At 45.1% G+C, this 17,841-nt stretch overlaps 1 protein-coding gene across 1 annotated transcript in view; it reads left to right on the forward strand.

Moving 5' to 3' along the window:
- The window catches only part of ARG2 (arginase 2), a 173,602-nt gene that overhangs the window by 81,320 nt on the left and 74,441 nt on the right, over positions 1 to 17,841 (forward strand). The window contains exon 5 of the mRNA XM_085890302.1: positions 14,332 to 14,426. Within this exon, the coding sequence (XP_085746428.1) occupies positions 14,332 to 14,426 (95 nt within the window). The remainder of the gene's footprint in view (positions 1 to 14,331; positions 14,427 to 17,841) is intronic.

Below are 17,841 nucleotides of genomic sequence, written 5' to 3' on the forward strand. Positions count from 1 at the left end.
CATTTCACTCAGGCTGAGCGGCAGGGTCTCCAAGCAGCCATTAAACTTCTCGACTGGTCTCCCATCACTACTTTCTCCAACATCAACTTGTCCTGGGAATTCTTTCAAAGAAACTTGCTCTCTCTCATGCACAGATAAAACACCATCTTGTCTTCAGTTGTCCGACTCTTCCTCCCGCCTATGGCTCACTGAAGCTTGCGGCAAGGCAGTTGTCCTGAAACAACTTGCCTTTGCCTCATGGAAAGCAAACCCAACTCAGGATAATCTCAGTTCCTTCCATAAAGCTCGGAACAAGTGTTTCTACCTTCAGGAGAGCCAGAAAACAAAATCTTACAAATCTCAAGTCTGAACTCTCAAAGCACTCTTCCTCCTCCAAATCCAAGGTGGCTTCTAATCAAATGTTTCTGGTGTATGTTCACCCTCCATCCCCTCCCTTACCTCAAATGGCCGCACTGCTGGTACCGCACGTGAAAAGGCTGAATGCCTAAACTCGGTGTTTGCATAGAATTCTTGTGTCAGAAACCCATTGCTTTCTGTACCCATCTGACCCAGTCACACCCAAGTGTCCCTGGACTCTGTGTCCTTTTGTTGTGACAAAGTGGAGAGCTTGCTTTTGTTGTGGAATTTTCTGATTTGTTCTATTAACCGACTTGGTGTAAATCATATTACTCAATTTGTAATAAACAATTAATTCACTGTCCACGATGAAAAGTACATTCGATCAGAGAACTTTTATTAGCGGTACCACGGAGTCCAAAACACTGAGATGTAAACATCCACAATGATTTGCACAAAGCTAAGTTTACATTTTTTGACATTTATATGCTTTCGTGGGAGTGGAGAGGGCTGGGAGAACAAAGGGAGAGAGAACATTGTGACTTTCAGCTGGCCTTGGTGAGAATCAGACAAAATACTAAAAAGCAGACAACCAAAAGGAGTACAGGATAAAACATTAGGTTTTAGGTCTTACAATTAATGAATATAAGGAATTGTGTATATAAAAGGCAGTGAGTACATTTGTCTGATAAGCATTAGGCAAAATAACTCAAACTGCAATATGTGTCCACTGGGTGAAAGAGAATGACATAATCATGGCAAAAGTTGCAGTGCCATCAACCACGCCACCCTGTCTCATAGTAAGACATTCCTTTTATCAATATTTCAGTCAAAAGACACTTGGGCAAAGGGAAACATAATTGACAGCCAATTTGACTATAGCATATAAAGCAACAATTATAATTGAGAGTACATGAATATAATTTTTTTTTCTTCTTCCACACTGAAACCTCGACTCAGATTCTGCAACCAGTCCAAACAACATCCGCCCTCATAGGCCATGGGCTTGATAGGGCCACCGTGCATCCCCCCCCCACCTCCCAACAAAACTGTTTTTTTGAAGTGTCTGTATATGCTGAATATGAATTTGAATGTTAACATTGAAAATATTGGGATGCACTACCTCTTTTAGCCTCATGAAAAGGGGTACCCTCAAAAATGAATTTTCGTCATTTGTGCCAAAAGCTATTTCCGTACCCAATCAGAATGGCTTCGAGACGACCCATTACACTGTCAGACTCCACATATTATGGATTATGTGAAACATAATCTCATGCTGGTTCCATGTATGTGTCTAAAATTAATATATCCAAGAGCTTATATAACATGTTGAGTACATGTACTGTATCGTCTTATTAACCATTCATTACTGTGTTGTAGAAGTTTCAATAAAGCTTATTTTTAAGACATTTTTTTTCTTCTGCCAACTAGTCCAGAATAAGAATCTGACTTAATTTGTAATCCAGATATATAGTATCCAAATACAATTTAATCCAGATAACATGAACACACATGATGTTATCACACTATAAACAACAGAACGGTATTCACAAAATCAAAAGCAGGGTTGGGTTTTAAAAATAAAATAAATTGCTGAGAACATTATTCATGTTAATATCGCTGGTATATTCTTTCCCACTCTAAATAATATAGTAATGTATTTTACAATACATATAAAATGTGCTACATTCATACTTATTTCCCAAATTCTGATTACAAACAATGATTGAAACCAACATTATATTTACATATAGGAGGTAATAACAGTCTGTAACATTGTTCCTTTTACCAAGCGATAACACAGTATATCTTTCATATACATATTTCAAGATATTTCTGTTGATATATTATCATGATCGTACAGTTTCATTGTATTCATCAGGTAAGTAACAATATCATGAGATTTTACTGTCATCCATTTCAATCAATGTCAACAGCTAATGGTTCAGCTATGTTCTTCAATCTTGGTCAGACTCCAAGCTGTCACCAGGTGAGTACTCCTGTTCCTCTGGTATGCTGTCATCGTCATCTGATTCATCATCTCCATCATCACTGGTGTTCACCGATTCAGCAATATCTGTCAACTGCTGTGGGAGAACACACCCCTCTTACCAGAGAGGCTCCAGTTTTTGGTTGACAAGTGCCCAACATCAGGGATATCCGTCACCAGCATCAGGGATATCAGGGTTGGCAAATGTGGGCCTTCTTCCATATCCCAACCTGGTAGTTCACTCTCCTGATCCTCTGGCTTGCCTTCTGTGTCCTGTAGCATGATGCCATGTGCAGTGTGGATTGAGACCATTCCAGTGAGGTTGTTCAGTAACTGGTCAAAATTATCAAATTCAGAGTGGAAAATGGAAGGGGCCCCTGGTGATCGAATGATTTGCATTGACAGCAGACTTGATGTTTCAGCAACAGCCTGAGCAAGGGCAGTTTCCAACTCCAGTGAGAATGAGTAGTTTTCTGAGTGTCCCATTAGGTTCAGCAAGGTTATCAATTTTTGCTCCTGAAAAGGTGACGAAGTGTCATGCATATGAGCATATGCTTCGGGAGTTTCCATTCCCCATTCAATGCTGCACGACAAATATCTTTCCCAATTGAATTCAGGAGCCTGTGCACTTTCGACGTGTGAGGAGTTGGTTTGCCTGATATCAGTTAATTCAATTTTTTTTCCAATTGTGATGGAATTAGAGCTGTTCCATGGTGATACCGCGATGTGCAGTTCAATGAGCAGTTCCATTCGATGAGCAGTTTGTGAGCAGTGACATCAATGAGCAGTTCCATTCGATGTAAATGCCATTAACCATTTCCAAGGTTCTGCGCAGATGGAAGCCATTTCAAGTCATCAGCTTTTGCAAAGCTCTCCAGAATCACTTGACGTAGGTAATTTCCAACATCCTGGATCATGTCCCTAGAACCAAGTTCATATGCACATCGAACTGTGTCACTAATGTCATGGTGAGAGCTCTGGACAATGTAAGACTGGAAGTTGCTTCTTCTGTTTAGTGTGCAGAAGGCCAGTCTGTCCTTGTATTTGTCATGTTTCTCCAGCTTAGCTTTGAGGTTTTCTCCATGAAATTTGGGATTGGGGAAGTTGGTGCATTTCAGGTGAGAGATATAAATTTCAGTTAGCTCTGACAGTTTCATCATATTCTTGCTGATGATGATATCCCTGTTGATGACTTGGCAGACAGCACCAAACGCCTCACTCTGTGCCTCTGCTAGTTTGATTTGTTGCTCCTTGTCTTCTATGCTTGTACTTCTCCATTTGTCGGCATTTTGTGTGTATTGGACCCTGCAGTATTTGTGGTATTTAGCTTCTGTAGCAAACAAATCATGGCCTCTAATTCTGATCAGCAACTTCTCATCTAATTTGTCCTCAGCAGTTTTGAGCACCGTTCTCCATCCATCAAACTCAAACTGACTTAAGCCCTCAGTAGTCCATGTCCCTTTGACTTTCACTTTCTTCCGTTCCATCGAGTGGCAGAATATACAATCGGGTGAGAATAGTACCTTGTCACCAGCTGAGCCCCTCCGACTTAACTTGGAACATGATGGTTCAGATGGATCACAATGACTGGAAAGTCGATTGAGATTCACAGTAAATTTTTGGGAACATTCTCTGTGATATCCATCACCTTCAGTAATGGTGTTTGGTATGAGGTCACAGGTAGCAGTCATTCGGTGAACAGATTCTAATGGCTGAGACAGTCTCCTGTCATGTATGTCCTTCAACCTGGCAAGTCTTTCATCGGATTCTGCACTTATTGATAATGCCACGAGAGGTCCATACTGAAGCCCAGGGATGTGTATGATGCACCTGGACTTTGGCCTTGTCCCATGGCCTCCACTGCCACCATCCTTCGGGCGTTTGGTTGGGGGGCCTTCTTTCCCTTGACGTTCTGATGAGTGCATTGGGTCAGACATCACTTTGCATGGTTGCACTGAGCCTCTGTGAACCTGCAAATAGATAAGAAAGCCAACATTAAAAAATTTAAAATGTCATATCTGTGATTAAATTTAAAATTGATAGTTATTTTGTGATTCATAATTGACTTAAGTGATTGTCTTTGACCTAAAAGAGAAAACTTAACTACATATTTGATGTTGATGTCAAAATAAATGAATTGCATCTTAACTAACCTGTTGGCTTCAATGTAAATGATGGGAATAATTCTTAAGTAATCTGCAAATGAATATTTGTTGTTGAAGTTCCTTGAGGGGGAGGTGTCTGTACTACTGCTCCAATGGCCATATTCTGCACATTAAAAATATAATTATGTGGAGGAAAAAAATTCACACAATACCAATTTCAATATGGATATCTTTGTTCATGAGAAATCAAGCTTTCTCTTCAGCACCAAGTCATTTCTGTGTCAGGTATTGACCTCGATGGAGGTTCTGGTCATAGTTATCAAACACAATGAGATTAACCATATGCAATTTAGGATGTGATAACATTGCGGGTATCCAAGATATTGGACCCATTTTGGCATCAAGTGGAATGCAGTTGGCATTGGCATGTCACCTCATGGTTAATTAGCAGGATATATAACAAGAAACAGGATAAAATAAGCTTTATTGAAAACTCTACAACACAGTAATGGGCAGTTAATAAGATGATACAGTACATGTACTCAACATGTTATATAAGCTCTTGGATATATTAATTTTCGACACATACATGGAACCAGCATGAGATTATGTTTCATATAAGCCATAATATGTGTAGTCTGACACTGTAATGTGTCGTCTCGAAGCCATTCTGATTGGGTACGGAAATCGCTTTTGGCACAAATGAATAAAATTCATTTTTGAGGGTACCCCTTTTCATGAGGCTAAAAGAGGTAGTGCATCCAAATATTTTCAATGATAACATTCAAATTCGTATTCAGCATATCCAGACACTTCAAAAAAACAGTTTTGTTGGGAGGTGGGGGGGGTGCACGATGGCCCTATCTCGCCCATGGCCTATCATGTTCTAAAAACCTGCTATGCTGCTCTTGCTCACCCTATCTCTGTTCTATTCACCCTCTCATTTGCTCAAGGTCATCTGCCATCTGCTTGGAAATCAGCAAACTTTACACCCCTGCATAAAAATGTGCAAAAACAGATCCCTGCAACTGCAGACCAATCGGCCTTCTCCCAATCATCAGCAAGGTCATGGAATCCATCATCGCTTCAGATATTAAATCCTTCCTCTGCTCCAATGGATTGATTTCCGATCATCAATTTGGTTTCAGACCAGGTCAAGCTACCCTGGACATTAAATCAGAGCCATCTCCCGAGACATATCACATGTTTTTGATATGGTCTGGCACCCTGCCCTGCTCACCAAACTCTCTTCCTTTGGTATCCAAGGCCGTCTCCACTCATGGCTCGCAGACTTCCTCTTCTGTCACAGGCAACAGGTGGCCCTAAATGGAGTTCTCTCATCCCCTCTTCCTGTCCAGGCAGGAGTTCCTCAAGGCACCATTCTGGGCCCTGGTCTTTTTCGGGTTTTCATCAGTGATCTCTCTGACTCTCTGGAAAATGCTCTTGATCTCTTTGCTCATTACTCCACCCTCTGCCGTACCATCTGTCATCGCTCGGACCGGCAAGCAGCAGCTTGTTTGCTCTCTGCAGATCTGGATAAAATCACAAACTGATCCAACCTGTGGAACATGTCTTTCAATCCAGACAAATCCCACACTCTCATGATGTCTCTCTGAAAGGACTGTTTAGAACTCCCCACCCCACCCAACCACTATCTACTTTGTCAACAATCCTCCGGAAGAAGTCCTTTCATTCAAGCTTCTGGGTCTTACTATCAGCCATGATCTTTCTTGGGAAAGCCACATTTCCAACCTGGCCTCCAAAGCCAGTCACCGACTGGGAATCCTCCATCGTGCAAAGTCCTTCCCCAACCCACCTGAGCTCCTGACCACATACAAAGTTTTCGTCCACTGTGTGACAGAGTACTGCTCTCCCCTCTGTGTTAGTGCTCCTGCCTCTCGCCTTTCTCGGCTTCACACTATGGAAACCAAGGTATTTAGGATCATTGGTATCTCCCGCGGTGAGGCTGAGTCTTTGGGCCTCTCACTCTCTCACCACAGGCAGGTCGCTGCTTCCATCTCCTTTTGCCATCTCCTCTCCGGTCTCGCCCCCCCCCACCCGCTGTTCTGTCTGCGACATGTCCCCACCATATTTCCGGAGGGCGCTCAAGGACCACCAGCAACCCTCTTCTGGTAAAACTACCAAAATCACGAATCACTGCTCACCTTCACTCTTTCATCCTCTTTCTTTTCCCGCCTTTGGATTAAACTCCCACACACTCTTCAATCCCATTCTTCCCTCCAGGCCTTCACAACAGCTGTTCACCACCACTTCTTATCTTCCCCCATCCAAATGCTCGATCTTTTTACCCCCGTTAATCCACCCCAAACCACCTCCTTCAAATTCCCTGCTTTCCTAAAAGAAAGTCCCTGTAATGTCCATCTTGTATTCCCCATGTTCCTTGCCCTTCCCCAGATCTCGTAATGTCTCTGTTCCCCACTGTTTTGTCCTTCCCTCACCCACCCTCTTGTCTCACCCCCCCACCCCCCCTTGCTGTGCGTTGTGTGTTCGCTCTCATACGAGCCTTGACGATGTATACAAACATAAATAATAAACATCCTCTCCACAAACAGGTACAGACTGGATAGCTGCATCCATGATGTGACTGAAAGCCTGGATATTAGTTTTGACCCAGGTAACCCATAATCCCAGCGGCTATGACTCCTCATTTAGCACCTCGAGGGCCCCAAAAGGATATCTGGAGTCTCCGCAAAGATGACTGCATCATCTGTGAAATCAAGGTCAGAGATCTTGACATTCCCAAACGATGCACCACAGCTTGATCTCTCTGACATTCTCCCCAGAATACAGTCCCTACAAGTGCTGAAAAGTGTGGGGGCCAGGCATCCCGATTCACTGAATCAAATGCTTTACAGAGATCAACATAAGCTGCAAGCAGCCCCTGCCGAAACTCTCGTCTACGATTGGTGAGGATACGAAGAGCAACGATACGGTCAATCGTTGACCTCTTTGGTGACTGCTCTTTGGATCAATCGTTGACCTCTTTGGTGACTTTGGAGCCTGACTGCTCTGGATGTTGGTGCTCAAGCAGATGGTGGCAAACCCTATCAAGAATTTTCCGATGAAGGCACTCGACAACTCTTCAGGATCTCCCAAAGCACCCAGACCCCCCAAATCTCCACTCAGCTTGTTCGCAATCTCCTCAGCCACACTCTCATCCTGCAGCTTGCCAATATCCTAGTCTGGGATGGTACCATTCTCCTGGATGTAAGCTGCAATTTTAGAGTTGCTACAACAAGCTTGTGGTCAGTATTTAGGAACTGAGCCCTACGGTGGCCCATGCAGTTCTGGATCATCCTCCAGCGGCCATCAATGAGCACATGGTCAATCTCCTTTGCCACACCGCCAGCGTTGGAATACCAAGTCCAGCGATGAGCCTGTGGGTGCTGAAACCATTTACCAGACACCATAAATCCATGACTTCTTGCAAAGTCAAGGAACTTAGTGCTACTCTGGTTCAAAGTTCCAGATCCATGGGGACCAACACATGTCTTGTAACCATCCCTATCAGTTCCATTCGATGTATTGAAATCCCGTTAGATGAGAAGAGTATCTTGCCTGGGGCACTGATCGACCACTGACTCGGGCGTGGCCTAGAATGTGTCCTTCATAGTGAGATCACTCGCCTCAGTCGTTGCATATTCAGAGAGCAGGAAAATGACACCCAAGGATTGACGAATCCTTTGTTTCATCATACGCTCGTTGACTGGTGTTAACTCAGTTATCATTGAAGTCAGCTTATTGGACACCGCTACAGCAACTCCTTGGGCATGGTAACCATCAGAGCGACTCGACCAATCGTAGCTCGAACGACCTGCCATGATCTCGCCACAATCCGGTCTCCGAACCTCAAAGAGTGCTGCAATACCGATGTCCAAACACTTGAGCTCAGATGATAACAGAGAGAGGTTATCGCATGAGGAGGTACGTGTGAGGGGAGGTGGAGTGAAGATAGTGTGAGGGAAAGGGAAGGGAAGGCAGCATGATGACAACGGAAGTTAAGGCAGCATGAGGGGAAGAAAATGCGGTATGAAGGGAAGGCAAGGGAAGGCAGCACAATGGGAGGAGAAGTCAGCATGAGTGGGGGGGGGGGGTGGTAGGGTGATAAAACGTGCTCAAACAGCATCATTTTCATTTTTTACTCCTGAGTGACATATATAAAACCGGACGGGAGCATTTAAAACCCACGTTGTCTACCTGGCAAAGGCCTGCCTGCCAGCATGCATGCATGCTCGCATTTACAGCGACCTTTGCACCCCTCCAGTCGGCTCACTCTGAATCTGATTCGTACATGCTATCGTCCCCTCAACCGAGGTGGAGGGGTGGGAAGCAGGAGGGAGGGGTGAGCGAGAGAGGGGAGGGAGAGGGGAAAGTGTCGAGAGAGGCCGAGGTGCGAGAGAGGGAGAGGGTGGGGGGGGGATTCTGGAAGATGTGACGCCCAGTTTAACATCCATGCATGAGAAGCCCCACACATTGATGAATCACCCGACATGTGAAACACCTGAATGACAGTTTATAGCTGCATTGGAATTCAAACCCAGGCTAGACACCTTAGGGTGAGCATGCGTACATCTTGGCTATCCTGCCATGATGTGGCAATTTATTGCTTTGTAAATGAAGACATTTTTTACTCATTGTAATCATCTAATTTATTTTGCCGTTTTAACACCAGATATGTCCACACGGAAAACTGCGAATTTATTTTGCCTTCTTAACGCCATAAATGTCCACACGGAAAACCACATCGCGGTATCACCATGGAAGCTTATTGAGATCGAAGCTTGAAGAGCACTCTAAACAAGCACTCCAATGACATGGTTGAAGTAACTTCTAAAAACTAAACGTTTAATTTCTTAAATATATCTCTACTGAAGTGATGGGTTGTATAATGAAATGAGGTTGTACAAAAAGGGGAAACATGGTGTAAAATAAAATTGCACATTTTCAGCGAGCCAGCCACCATCTGATGCACCGCAGAAAAACGTGGGGCCATCACAGGCGAATAGCCCCTGAACTTTGTTCAAGTCGATCGATATACAGTATTCAGTGACAGTGCGACTATTGTAAAGCTCTCACCAAGTGGCTTGATCACTCAAGGAAGCACTCCAATGAAACGGTTGATAATATAAGGAACAGCTCACTTGGCAAGCAATTAGCGATCACCGATCCGTCATTAAACACCTCTCGGAGACGCCCGAAATGTGAAACCATGTCCAAATTCGATAAATGAACACTTTTTAGCAGCTGGAACTGCTGCTAAGTTCAATTCTGGAACTGAAATTTTGAAATTTGGCTTGGTTTAAGAGATGCTAGAGGTTATGGCATGTGCGAAAATTAAATAAAGCCATAAACGCTGGTGTCTGGGCTTTTATAAGTATTGCAACATATCCAGCAATTCGTAGATATGTATTTTTGTTTGTTGAATGCATTGTCGAGAATCATATATGAGCAAACACACAGAACATATAACAAAGGTGGTGGTGAGATGGTGATGGAGTGGTGAGGTGGTACCGATTGCATGCAGAGAGTGGTGAGGGGGTAGCGAGTGCGTGCGAGAGGTGAGGATGTAGTGAGTGCGTGCAGTTGGTGGTGAGATGGTGAGGGGATACTGAGGTGGTACCGATTGTGTACAGGGATTGGTGAGGGGGTAGTCAGGGTATGCAGGGATTGGTGAGGGGGTGGCTTGCAGGCTTGAGAAAAGGAAGTGGAGATGGTCTGCGAGCGGAAAATTTGATTGGTCGACATGAAGTAAAATGCCTTAATATTTTGTCCAAGTACTTCTGAACAGGTTTTTGTCAGGTCAGGTTCGATCTGTGACCTGCTACAGGTACCATGTAAACCTGTACTAACCTGTTCCATGGTCGGGTTGGCGGCGACTAAACCGTCTCCCCCACCAGGTTTTCTGGTGAGGAGGGTGTTTGGATATGGACACCCAGCAGGATTAAAAACAAAACCTGTCAAAGGGCGGAGGAGCTCCTTGTGAGCCAACGGCCATCCATATCTAGTGCCCAACTGTGTCTGCGGACGTCCTCCTGCAGTTGGGTCACTTCTTATTAGGAGGTTGGTGGCAGGATTTGCACTCCGGCCACCGTAAAACCCTTCGTTCCGCAAAACGCAAAACCGCAAAAAAATCTGAAAACCCACTCCGTGGGAGTACCTCCTGTGCAGCTTCCCTTCGCAGGGCAGCTCACCGGATGACGGGATTGGGGCAAAGCCTTCGGGACCCCCAATCTTTGATAGGAGGGAAACCACGGGGTAACATCCCTGGGTCAGATTGCGGGAGAGTGTGTCGGAGTGGTGCTGAGGTGTCGTCCACCAGACGGCGGTCTCCTTGGGTTAACCTGAGGCGGTCCCTTCGGGTGGGTGCCTGGAATGTCCTATCCCTAAGAGAGGATGATCACCTGTCTCTGTTATCATCTGAGCTCAAGCGTTTGGACATCGGGATTGCAGCTTTCTCTGAGGTTCGGAGACCGGATTGCGGCGAGATAATGGTGGGTGGTTACACCTACTATTGGTCTGGTCGCTCTGATGGTTACCATACCCAAGGAGTTGCTGTAGCTGTGTCCAATAAGCTGACCCCAATGATAAATGAGGTAACACCGGTCAACGAGCGTATTATGAGATTAAGGATTCGTCACTCCTTAGGTGTCATTTCCCTGGTCTCTGTTTATGCTCCGACTGAGGCGAGTGATCTCACCGTGAAGGACACATTCTACGCCACACTCGAGTCTGTGGTTGATCAGTGCCCCAGACGAGATACACTTCTAGTCTTGGGGGATTTCAATGCATCGACTGGAACTGATAGGGACGGTTATGAGGTGTGTGTTGGTCCCCATGGGTCAGGAACTATGAACCAGAATAGCACTAAGTTCCTTGACTTTGCAAGAAGTCATGGACTTAGGGTGGCTGGTTCATGGTTTCAGCGCCCACAAGCTCATCGCTAGACTTGGTATTCCAACGCTGGCGGTGTGGCAAAGGAGATTGACCATGTCCTCATTGACGGTCGTTGGAGGATGATCCAGAACTGCAGGGTCTACCGGAGTGCTCAGTTCCTCAATACTGACCACAGGCTTGTTGTAGCAACTCTAAAGCTGCACCTTAAATCCTGGAGAATGGTACCATCCCAGCCGAGGCTGGATGTTGCCAAGCTCAGGGATGAGAGAGTAGCTGAGGAGTTTGCGAACAGGCTGAGTGGACACTTGGGGGGCTGGGTGCTTTGGGGGTCCTGAAGAGTTGTGGAGCGCCTTCAAGACCACCGTCCTTGATGTTGCCGGTGGATGCCTTGGAGCTCACCGCAGGGCAAAGAAGAATTTTGTCTCTCAAGGGACACTGGATACCATTGACCAGAGTCGCAGGGCCAGGCTGAATGGCAGAGCTGAGCTGTTCAGGGAGCTGAGGCGTAAAACTGTACGTGCACTGAGGGTGGACAAGGAGGCCTATGTGCGAGGAATCTGTGAGGGGGTAGAGCATCACCTGTGGACAGGTGATTCTCGTCCCGCTTACAGGGGAATTCGCGCATTACGTTCATCCAAGCCCATCCCTCGGAGCACTACAGTTCGAGCAGAGAGTGGTAGGCTCTTGACAGAGGAGTCTGAAGTGAAGGCCCGCTGGGCCGGTTACTTTGAGCGGTTGTACCAGGCTGATCCCCCAACTGTCGAGTTGGACGTCAAGGGTGTCACAATCCCTGTTGCTGACCCTCGAATCAACTGTGGTCCACCTACGCTTGTGGAAACACGGGCTGCGGTGAACCAGTTGAAACGAGGCAAAGCTCCAGGGATCTGTGGCATCCATGCCGAACTTCTCAAGGCTGGTGGAAATGCTGCACTCGTGTCGTTGCATGCAGTTTTGTGCTCTGCCTGGAACACAGGCATCATCCCAACTGACTGGAAGAGGGGCCTTGTTGTCCCTCTCTGGAAAGGGAAGGGTGATCGCCAAGACTGCAACAACTACCGAGGGGTGACGCTGCTCTCAGTGCCGGGCAAGGTCTTTGCTCGGATAATTCTCGATAGGGTTCGCCACCATCTGCTTGAGCACCAGCGTCCAGAGCAGTCAGGCTTTACACCAAAGAGGTCAACGATTGACCGTATCCTTGCACTTCGTGTCCTCACCGAACGCAGACGAGAGTTTCGGCAGGGGCTGCTTGCAGCCTATGTTGATCTCTGTAAAGCGTTTGATTCAGTGAATCGGGATGTCCTCTGGAGGATTCTTGGTCTTCGTGGGGTGCCACCAAAACTGATCGATCTGATGTCTGAACTCTACTCTGGTACTGAGAGTGCTGTGAAGTGTGGTGGTACCATCTCTGACTTATTTCCAGTTGTTACTGGAGTTCGTCAGGGATGTGTACTTGCCCCCACACTTTTCAGCACTTGTATGGACTGGATTCTAGGGAGGATGTCGGAGAGATCAAGTTGCGGTGCGTCATTTGGGAATGTGAAGATCTCGGACCTTGACTTTGCAGATGATGCAGTCATCTTTGCGGAGACTTTAGACATCCTCTTGGGGGCCCTCGAGGTGCTGAATGAGGAGTCGGAGCCGTTGGGATTACGGGTTTCTTGGGTCAAAACTAAGATCCAGGCTTTCGGTGACATCTTGGATGCTGCTGTCCTGTCTGTGTCTGTTTCTGGTGAGGATGTTGAGGTCGTGGAGAGATTCACTTACCTTGGCAGTGATATTCATGTCTCTGCTGGCTGCGAGTCAGAGGTCAATAGACGTCTGGGTCGGGCCTGGGGAGTCATGGATTCACTGGATCATGGGGTGTGGCGCTGCCGGTACCTGTGCGGGAGGACGAAAGTCCGAGTCTTCAGGTCCTTGGTACTTCCAGTCTTGCTCTCTGGGTGCGAGACTTGGACTCTGACCAAGGATCTGAGATGGAGACTTAATTCCTTTGGTACCAGGTCTCTTCGGAGAATCCTTGGCTATCGCTGGTCGGATTTTGTGTCCAACGAGCGGTTGCTGAGAGAGACTCGGATGAGATTTGTTACCTGCATAGTCCGTGAGCATCAGTTGCGGCTGTATGGACATGTGGCTCGTTTTCCTGACTCTGATCCTGCTCACCAGATTCTCTCAGCGAGGGAGTCTCATGAGTGGAGGAGGCCAGTGGGTCGACCACGTGCCTCATGGTTGCAACAGGTTGACCATCATCTCAAGGAGATGTGGATGGGCCTGGCATCTGCCTGGGGGATGGCCAGACGGAGGCCCCTGGAGTACCGGCGGAAAGTGGACGCAGCGACGTGCTGTTCTGGCACATGCTCCCATACCTGACCTGACTTCTGAACTCTAGGATTCTTTTCTTATTCCTGTTCAAAATTTGACTTTCAATTGAAATTAAGTAGTTCCTCTGTCATAAATTGATGTCTGAAGACAGACAAGCTAAGTGAAATAATTCCTTCACCCCGTTTTTCACTTTGTGTGTGCAGAGTAATATCAATTTGGATATTGTACAGCATGCATGATAATGAATAACAATTGGACCAAAATGGGGCTGAATTCTATATAATAAATGTTGAGAAACACTTCTATAAATGTTGAGTTCGGATCATTGTTCTTGCATACAGTCACATGGTGTTGCCATAAATGTTGAAAAACTACATTGGTTTTGGGGAATTTCTGATTTTGTCATCATTCACACATTGCTGCACAAAATGGTGATCAATTTTGAAATGCCTTTTCCAGTTATTATGATTGTTATTAATTGGTTTGTTTCCACAGGTTTGTCTCTTTAAACAAAATGAAAATTGATGATAAAGTTTTTACACAAGTTGGCAAAGATGACAGGTGGAAGGAATATTTTGTTTATAATTTTAAAATAATGTGAAAAGGCAATGAATGGGTTTTGGAGAACATGAATAAAAAAATCACTTTTAATGATTCTGTTCTTAGATTCCTTCTCTATCTGGATTCTCATGGCTCTCACCTTGCCTTTCGGCACGAGACATCGTATATATCGGTCTGCGTGATGTTGACCCAGCAGAGCAGTGAGTACTTCCTCTAACGATGGTTTCTCAGCTTCACAATCGCTCTCAAATTCCCATCTTATCTAGCCAACTGTGAGAAATGGGATGAAACCGAACAACTTTGATTTTGGCCCGTCACTATGTTCATGACTCGTTCTTGTGGATTGCTCGCTTGATTCGCACATTGCTTTGGCTTTCCTGCACGCATTTGTTGGTTGCATTGTGTTTTAAACATGTCGTGGGTCTATTGACATTCCATCATGAATTAAATGTGAAGAATTTCTCCGATATCCGAGGTGCTGAACCCACCCACGAAACAACACAGACATTTTTTTTTAATACTGTCCTTAATATGATTGTTTACAAGGTTTTAGTTTGTAACAGAGATCAAAATGTGTAAAAAGTTGTTTTTTAAAATGATTATGCAATGGAATACTTATCTTTGTGAAGGAGTGTCCATTTGCATTGGCTGACAAGATAAATAGATTTTATCAACAAGTTGATAAGAGTTTGCTTTCCCATGATGGGAAAACAGATGCAGCTCGTGTTTTGAGTGTGTGAGCCCTTTGTCGGAACAGAAAATAAGTGGCTGTGGACAGCCATTAATGGCTGTGGACACAGTTAGAGTCCAAATGTCAGCTGGTGCGGTACTTGTGATTTTCACATTTAAAAATACAAACTGCATATTTTTGGACTTTGAGTCCCAATTTTATAAATGGGTGTTGTACATATGGGGATGAGGTAAAACAAAAAATAAACTTTATATTTTTGAACCATTTTCAGTAATGTTATAAACTCCAGCAGTTATCATGGAATTCTTCTCCTTCTTCCTGGTGCTCAGCTGCCTGAAGGCAGGTTCAGTGCTGCCAAAGTAGCCCCACGGCAAGGATTACTCTGGGTGGTTTTCCTTTGCCTTTCCAGTAGTCGTCAATATAGGAATTTACTTTGCTTGTCTTGTCTTTGCACTGACTAGTTGCGCATGAGAATGTGTTTGAGAATTGGGGTTCGAATCCAGGAGTCGGAATTGAAGTGCTTAATTGGCAATATGGTTTGAATACGGAGTTGGAAAATGAACGTTTTGGAATTAGGTTTACAGGATAATGAAGGTTTACGAATGAGGAAGAGTACACTGGGGAAGATTCTACCAACAATCATTGACCCCGTAATGGCGGCCCATATAGATGCCGCATTTTCTCCGCGAGCCAAACAATCTAACAATTCGAACGTTCGCCCATCGTCATAACCTTTCTCTGCCTTTTGGTACAACTAACTTTATCCATCGCTTTACATTTGGGCTCATAAAAAACGCTGCGCGAGAAACACCATAAAGTTCGTAATGGAAGGTAATTGTTCACCCACGGCGGCACGGGACGCAAACGATGACTCATCTCAGGTCAAAAACAGCGGTTGGTCAAAATGAAATCCTGTGATAACAGAATCGGAACACAATTGGTTGCCCACCATTGGTATCAACCCACAAAAGTAGATCCTGCAATATTGGAGGGTTTCATATATATATATATATATATATATATATATATATATATATATATATATATATATATATATATATATATATATATATATATATATATATATATATATATATATATATATATATATATGTATGTAAGAATTTTTGTTTGTGTGTTTATGCTTTGACACCCTGCAGGAACCAGTGCAAACCAAACTTTGCATGGCCTCCTCTTTCATCCAGAGGAAGGTCAAGGGCTATGTGGGGATAAAAAACTTAACCCCAGATAAAACCAGATAATTGGCCTCAGGCCTTGATTGGGTATTGTGCTTAGGCCGAAGTCACATTTGCTCTACGGCGAGGATACGGCGGCCGTACGCCCTCTGAATTGACAGAAACGTGCGGCAGCCGCAGAGTTTCTGAGGTGGCCTCAGGGTGGCCCTATGCCGTTTGGCTATATTTTACAGGTCGTAAGGTCACCGTGGAATTCCAGCACGGAGTTGTAACTTTTTTCAATTCTACGTTCGCCATAGCAATTCGACAAGCCAAAAGAAAAGAACTAGTAAAAATAAAAATAAAAAAAATTAACCCATTCATTACCGTCTGTCTGGCCACACGTTCGCCTTAGGGCCCCCTGCGGTCGCCTTGCGGGTAGCTTGCGTCTGCCTTGAAAATTCTATGGCTGCCGGAGGAACGCCCTAAGGTCACTGTGTGACATCAAATCAAAGACCGTACGGCACCCCCATGTTTTCGGTCTCCACAATTTATAAATACGCCGTTCGGCTACCTGAAAAATAAAAACAAATGTGACTGCTACATTGTGTGACCGTGGAAATACTGCGGCCGCCATATAATTGCTAGTGGCCGTAGATTTTGGATACCCCACAGCTGCAGTGGCAAATGTGAGTTAGGCCTCAGACACTGCCTGCATTTGTTTTCCCTCATGAGCAATCGAGTAAGAAGTCCTGTCGGGCCCCACTATATGCGAGGGATACGTTCCCGTAAAATGCCGTGAATAGCGGGGCATCGTTTCATTGGAAAACAGGGATAGGTTCTCGGTGGTTAGTGATCTGCAAGAAATACCGCACATGGTGAAGCTGTGTATGTTGACACCGCAACTTGTTTCAATGGGAAAAGGGGGGGGATAGACTCTTGGCGGTTCTTGATTCATGAAAAATTCCGTGAATGGCGAATGGCGAAGCCGTGAATGTCACACATGGTTTCAATGGGAAAAGGGGGATAGGTTCCTGGTGGTGTCTGGCTCATTGGGGAAAGTTTTAAAATTATGAAATATTTTCAACCGTGAATGCACATGACTACAGTTTCATTACAAAAAGCTTACAAATATAAAAAAACAATACCGGGTATTGTTTCCAATGTTTATTGAAGGATTCCGATTACAGTTTATCAAAAGTGACTAACCAACAGTTCCGTAAACGTTTTTAAAAAAAATAAAAATAAATGAGGATCCTGAATTGTTCACTGAAGGGGATGAGTCACTCACTGAAGTCGCTCACTATCAGTGAATGGGATTGGGGCAAAGCCTTCGGGACCCCCAATCTTTGATGATAGGATGGAAATCACGGGGTAACATTCCCGGGTCAGATTGCAGGAGAGTGTGTCGGAGTGGTGCCGAGGTATTGTCCACCAGACGGCGGTCTCCTTGGGTTAACCTGAGGCGGTCTCTTCGGGTGGGTGCCTGCAATGTCCTATCCCTAAGAGAGGATGATCACCTGTCTCTGTTATCATCTGAGCTCAAGCGTTTGGACATCGGTATTGCAGCTCTCTCTGAGGTTCGGAGACCGGATTGCGGCGAGATCATGGTGGGTGGTGACACCTACTATTGGTTTGGTCGCTCTGATGGTTACCATTCCCAAGGAGTTGCTGTAGCTGTGTCCAATAATCTGACTCTAATGATAATTGAGGTAACACCGGTCAACGAGCGTATTATGAGACTAAGGA

This window comes from Eptatretus burgeri, chromosome 7, assembly GCF_056783735.1.
Source record: "Eptatretus burgeri isolate ZD-2024b chromosome 7, Ebu_testis_v1, whole genome shotgun sequence".
Lineage (NCBI taxonomy): Eukaryota > Metazoa > Chordata > Myxini > Myxiniformes > Myxinidae > Eptatretus > Eptatretus burgeri.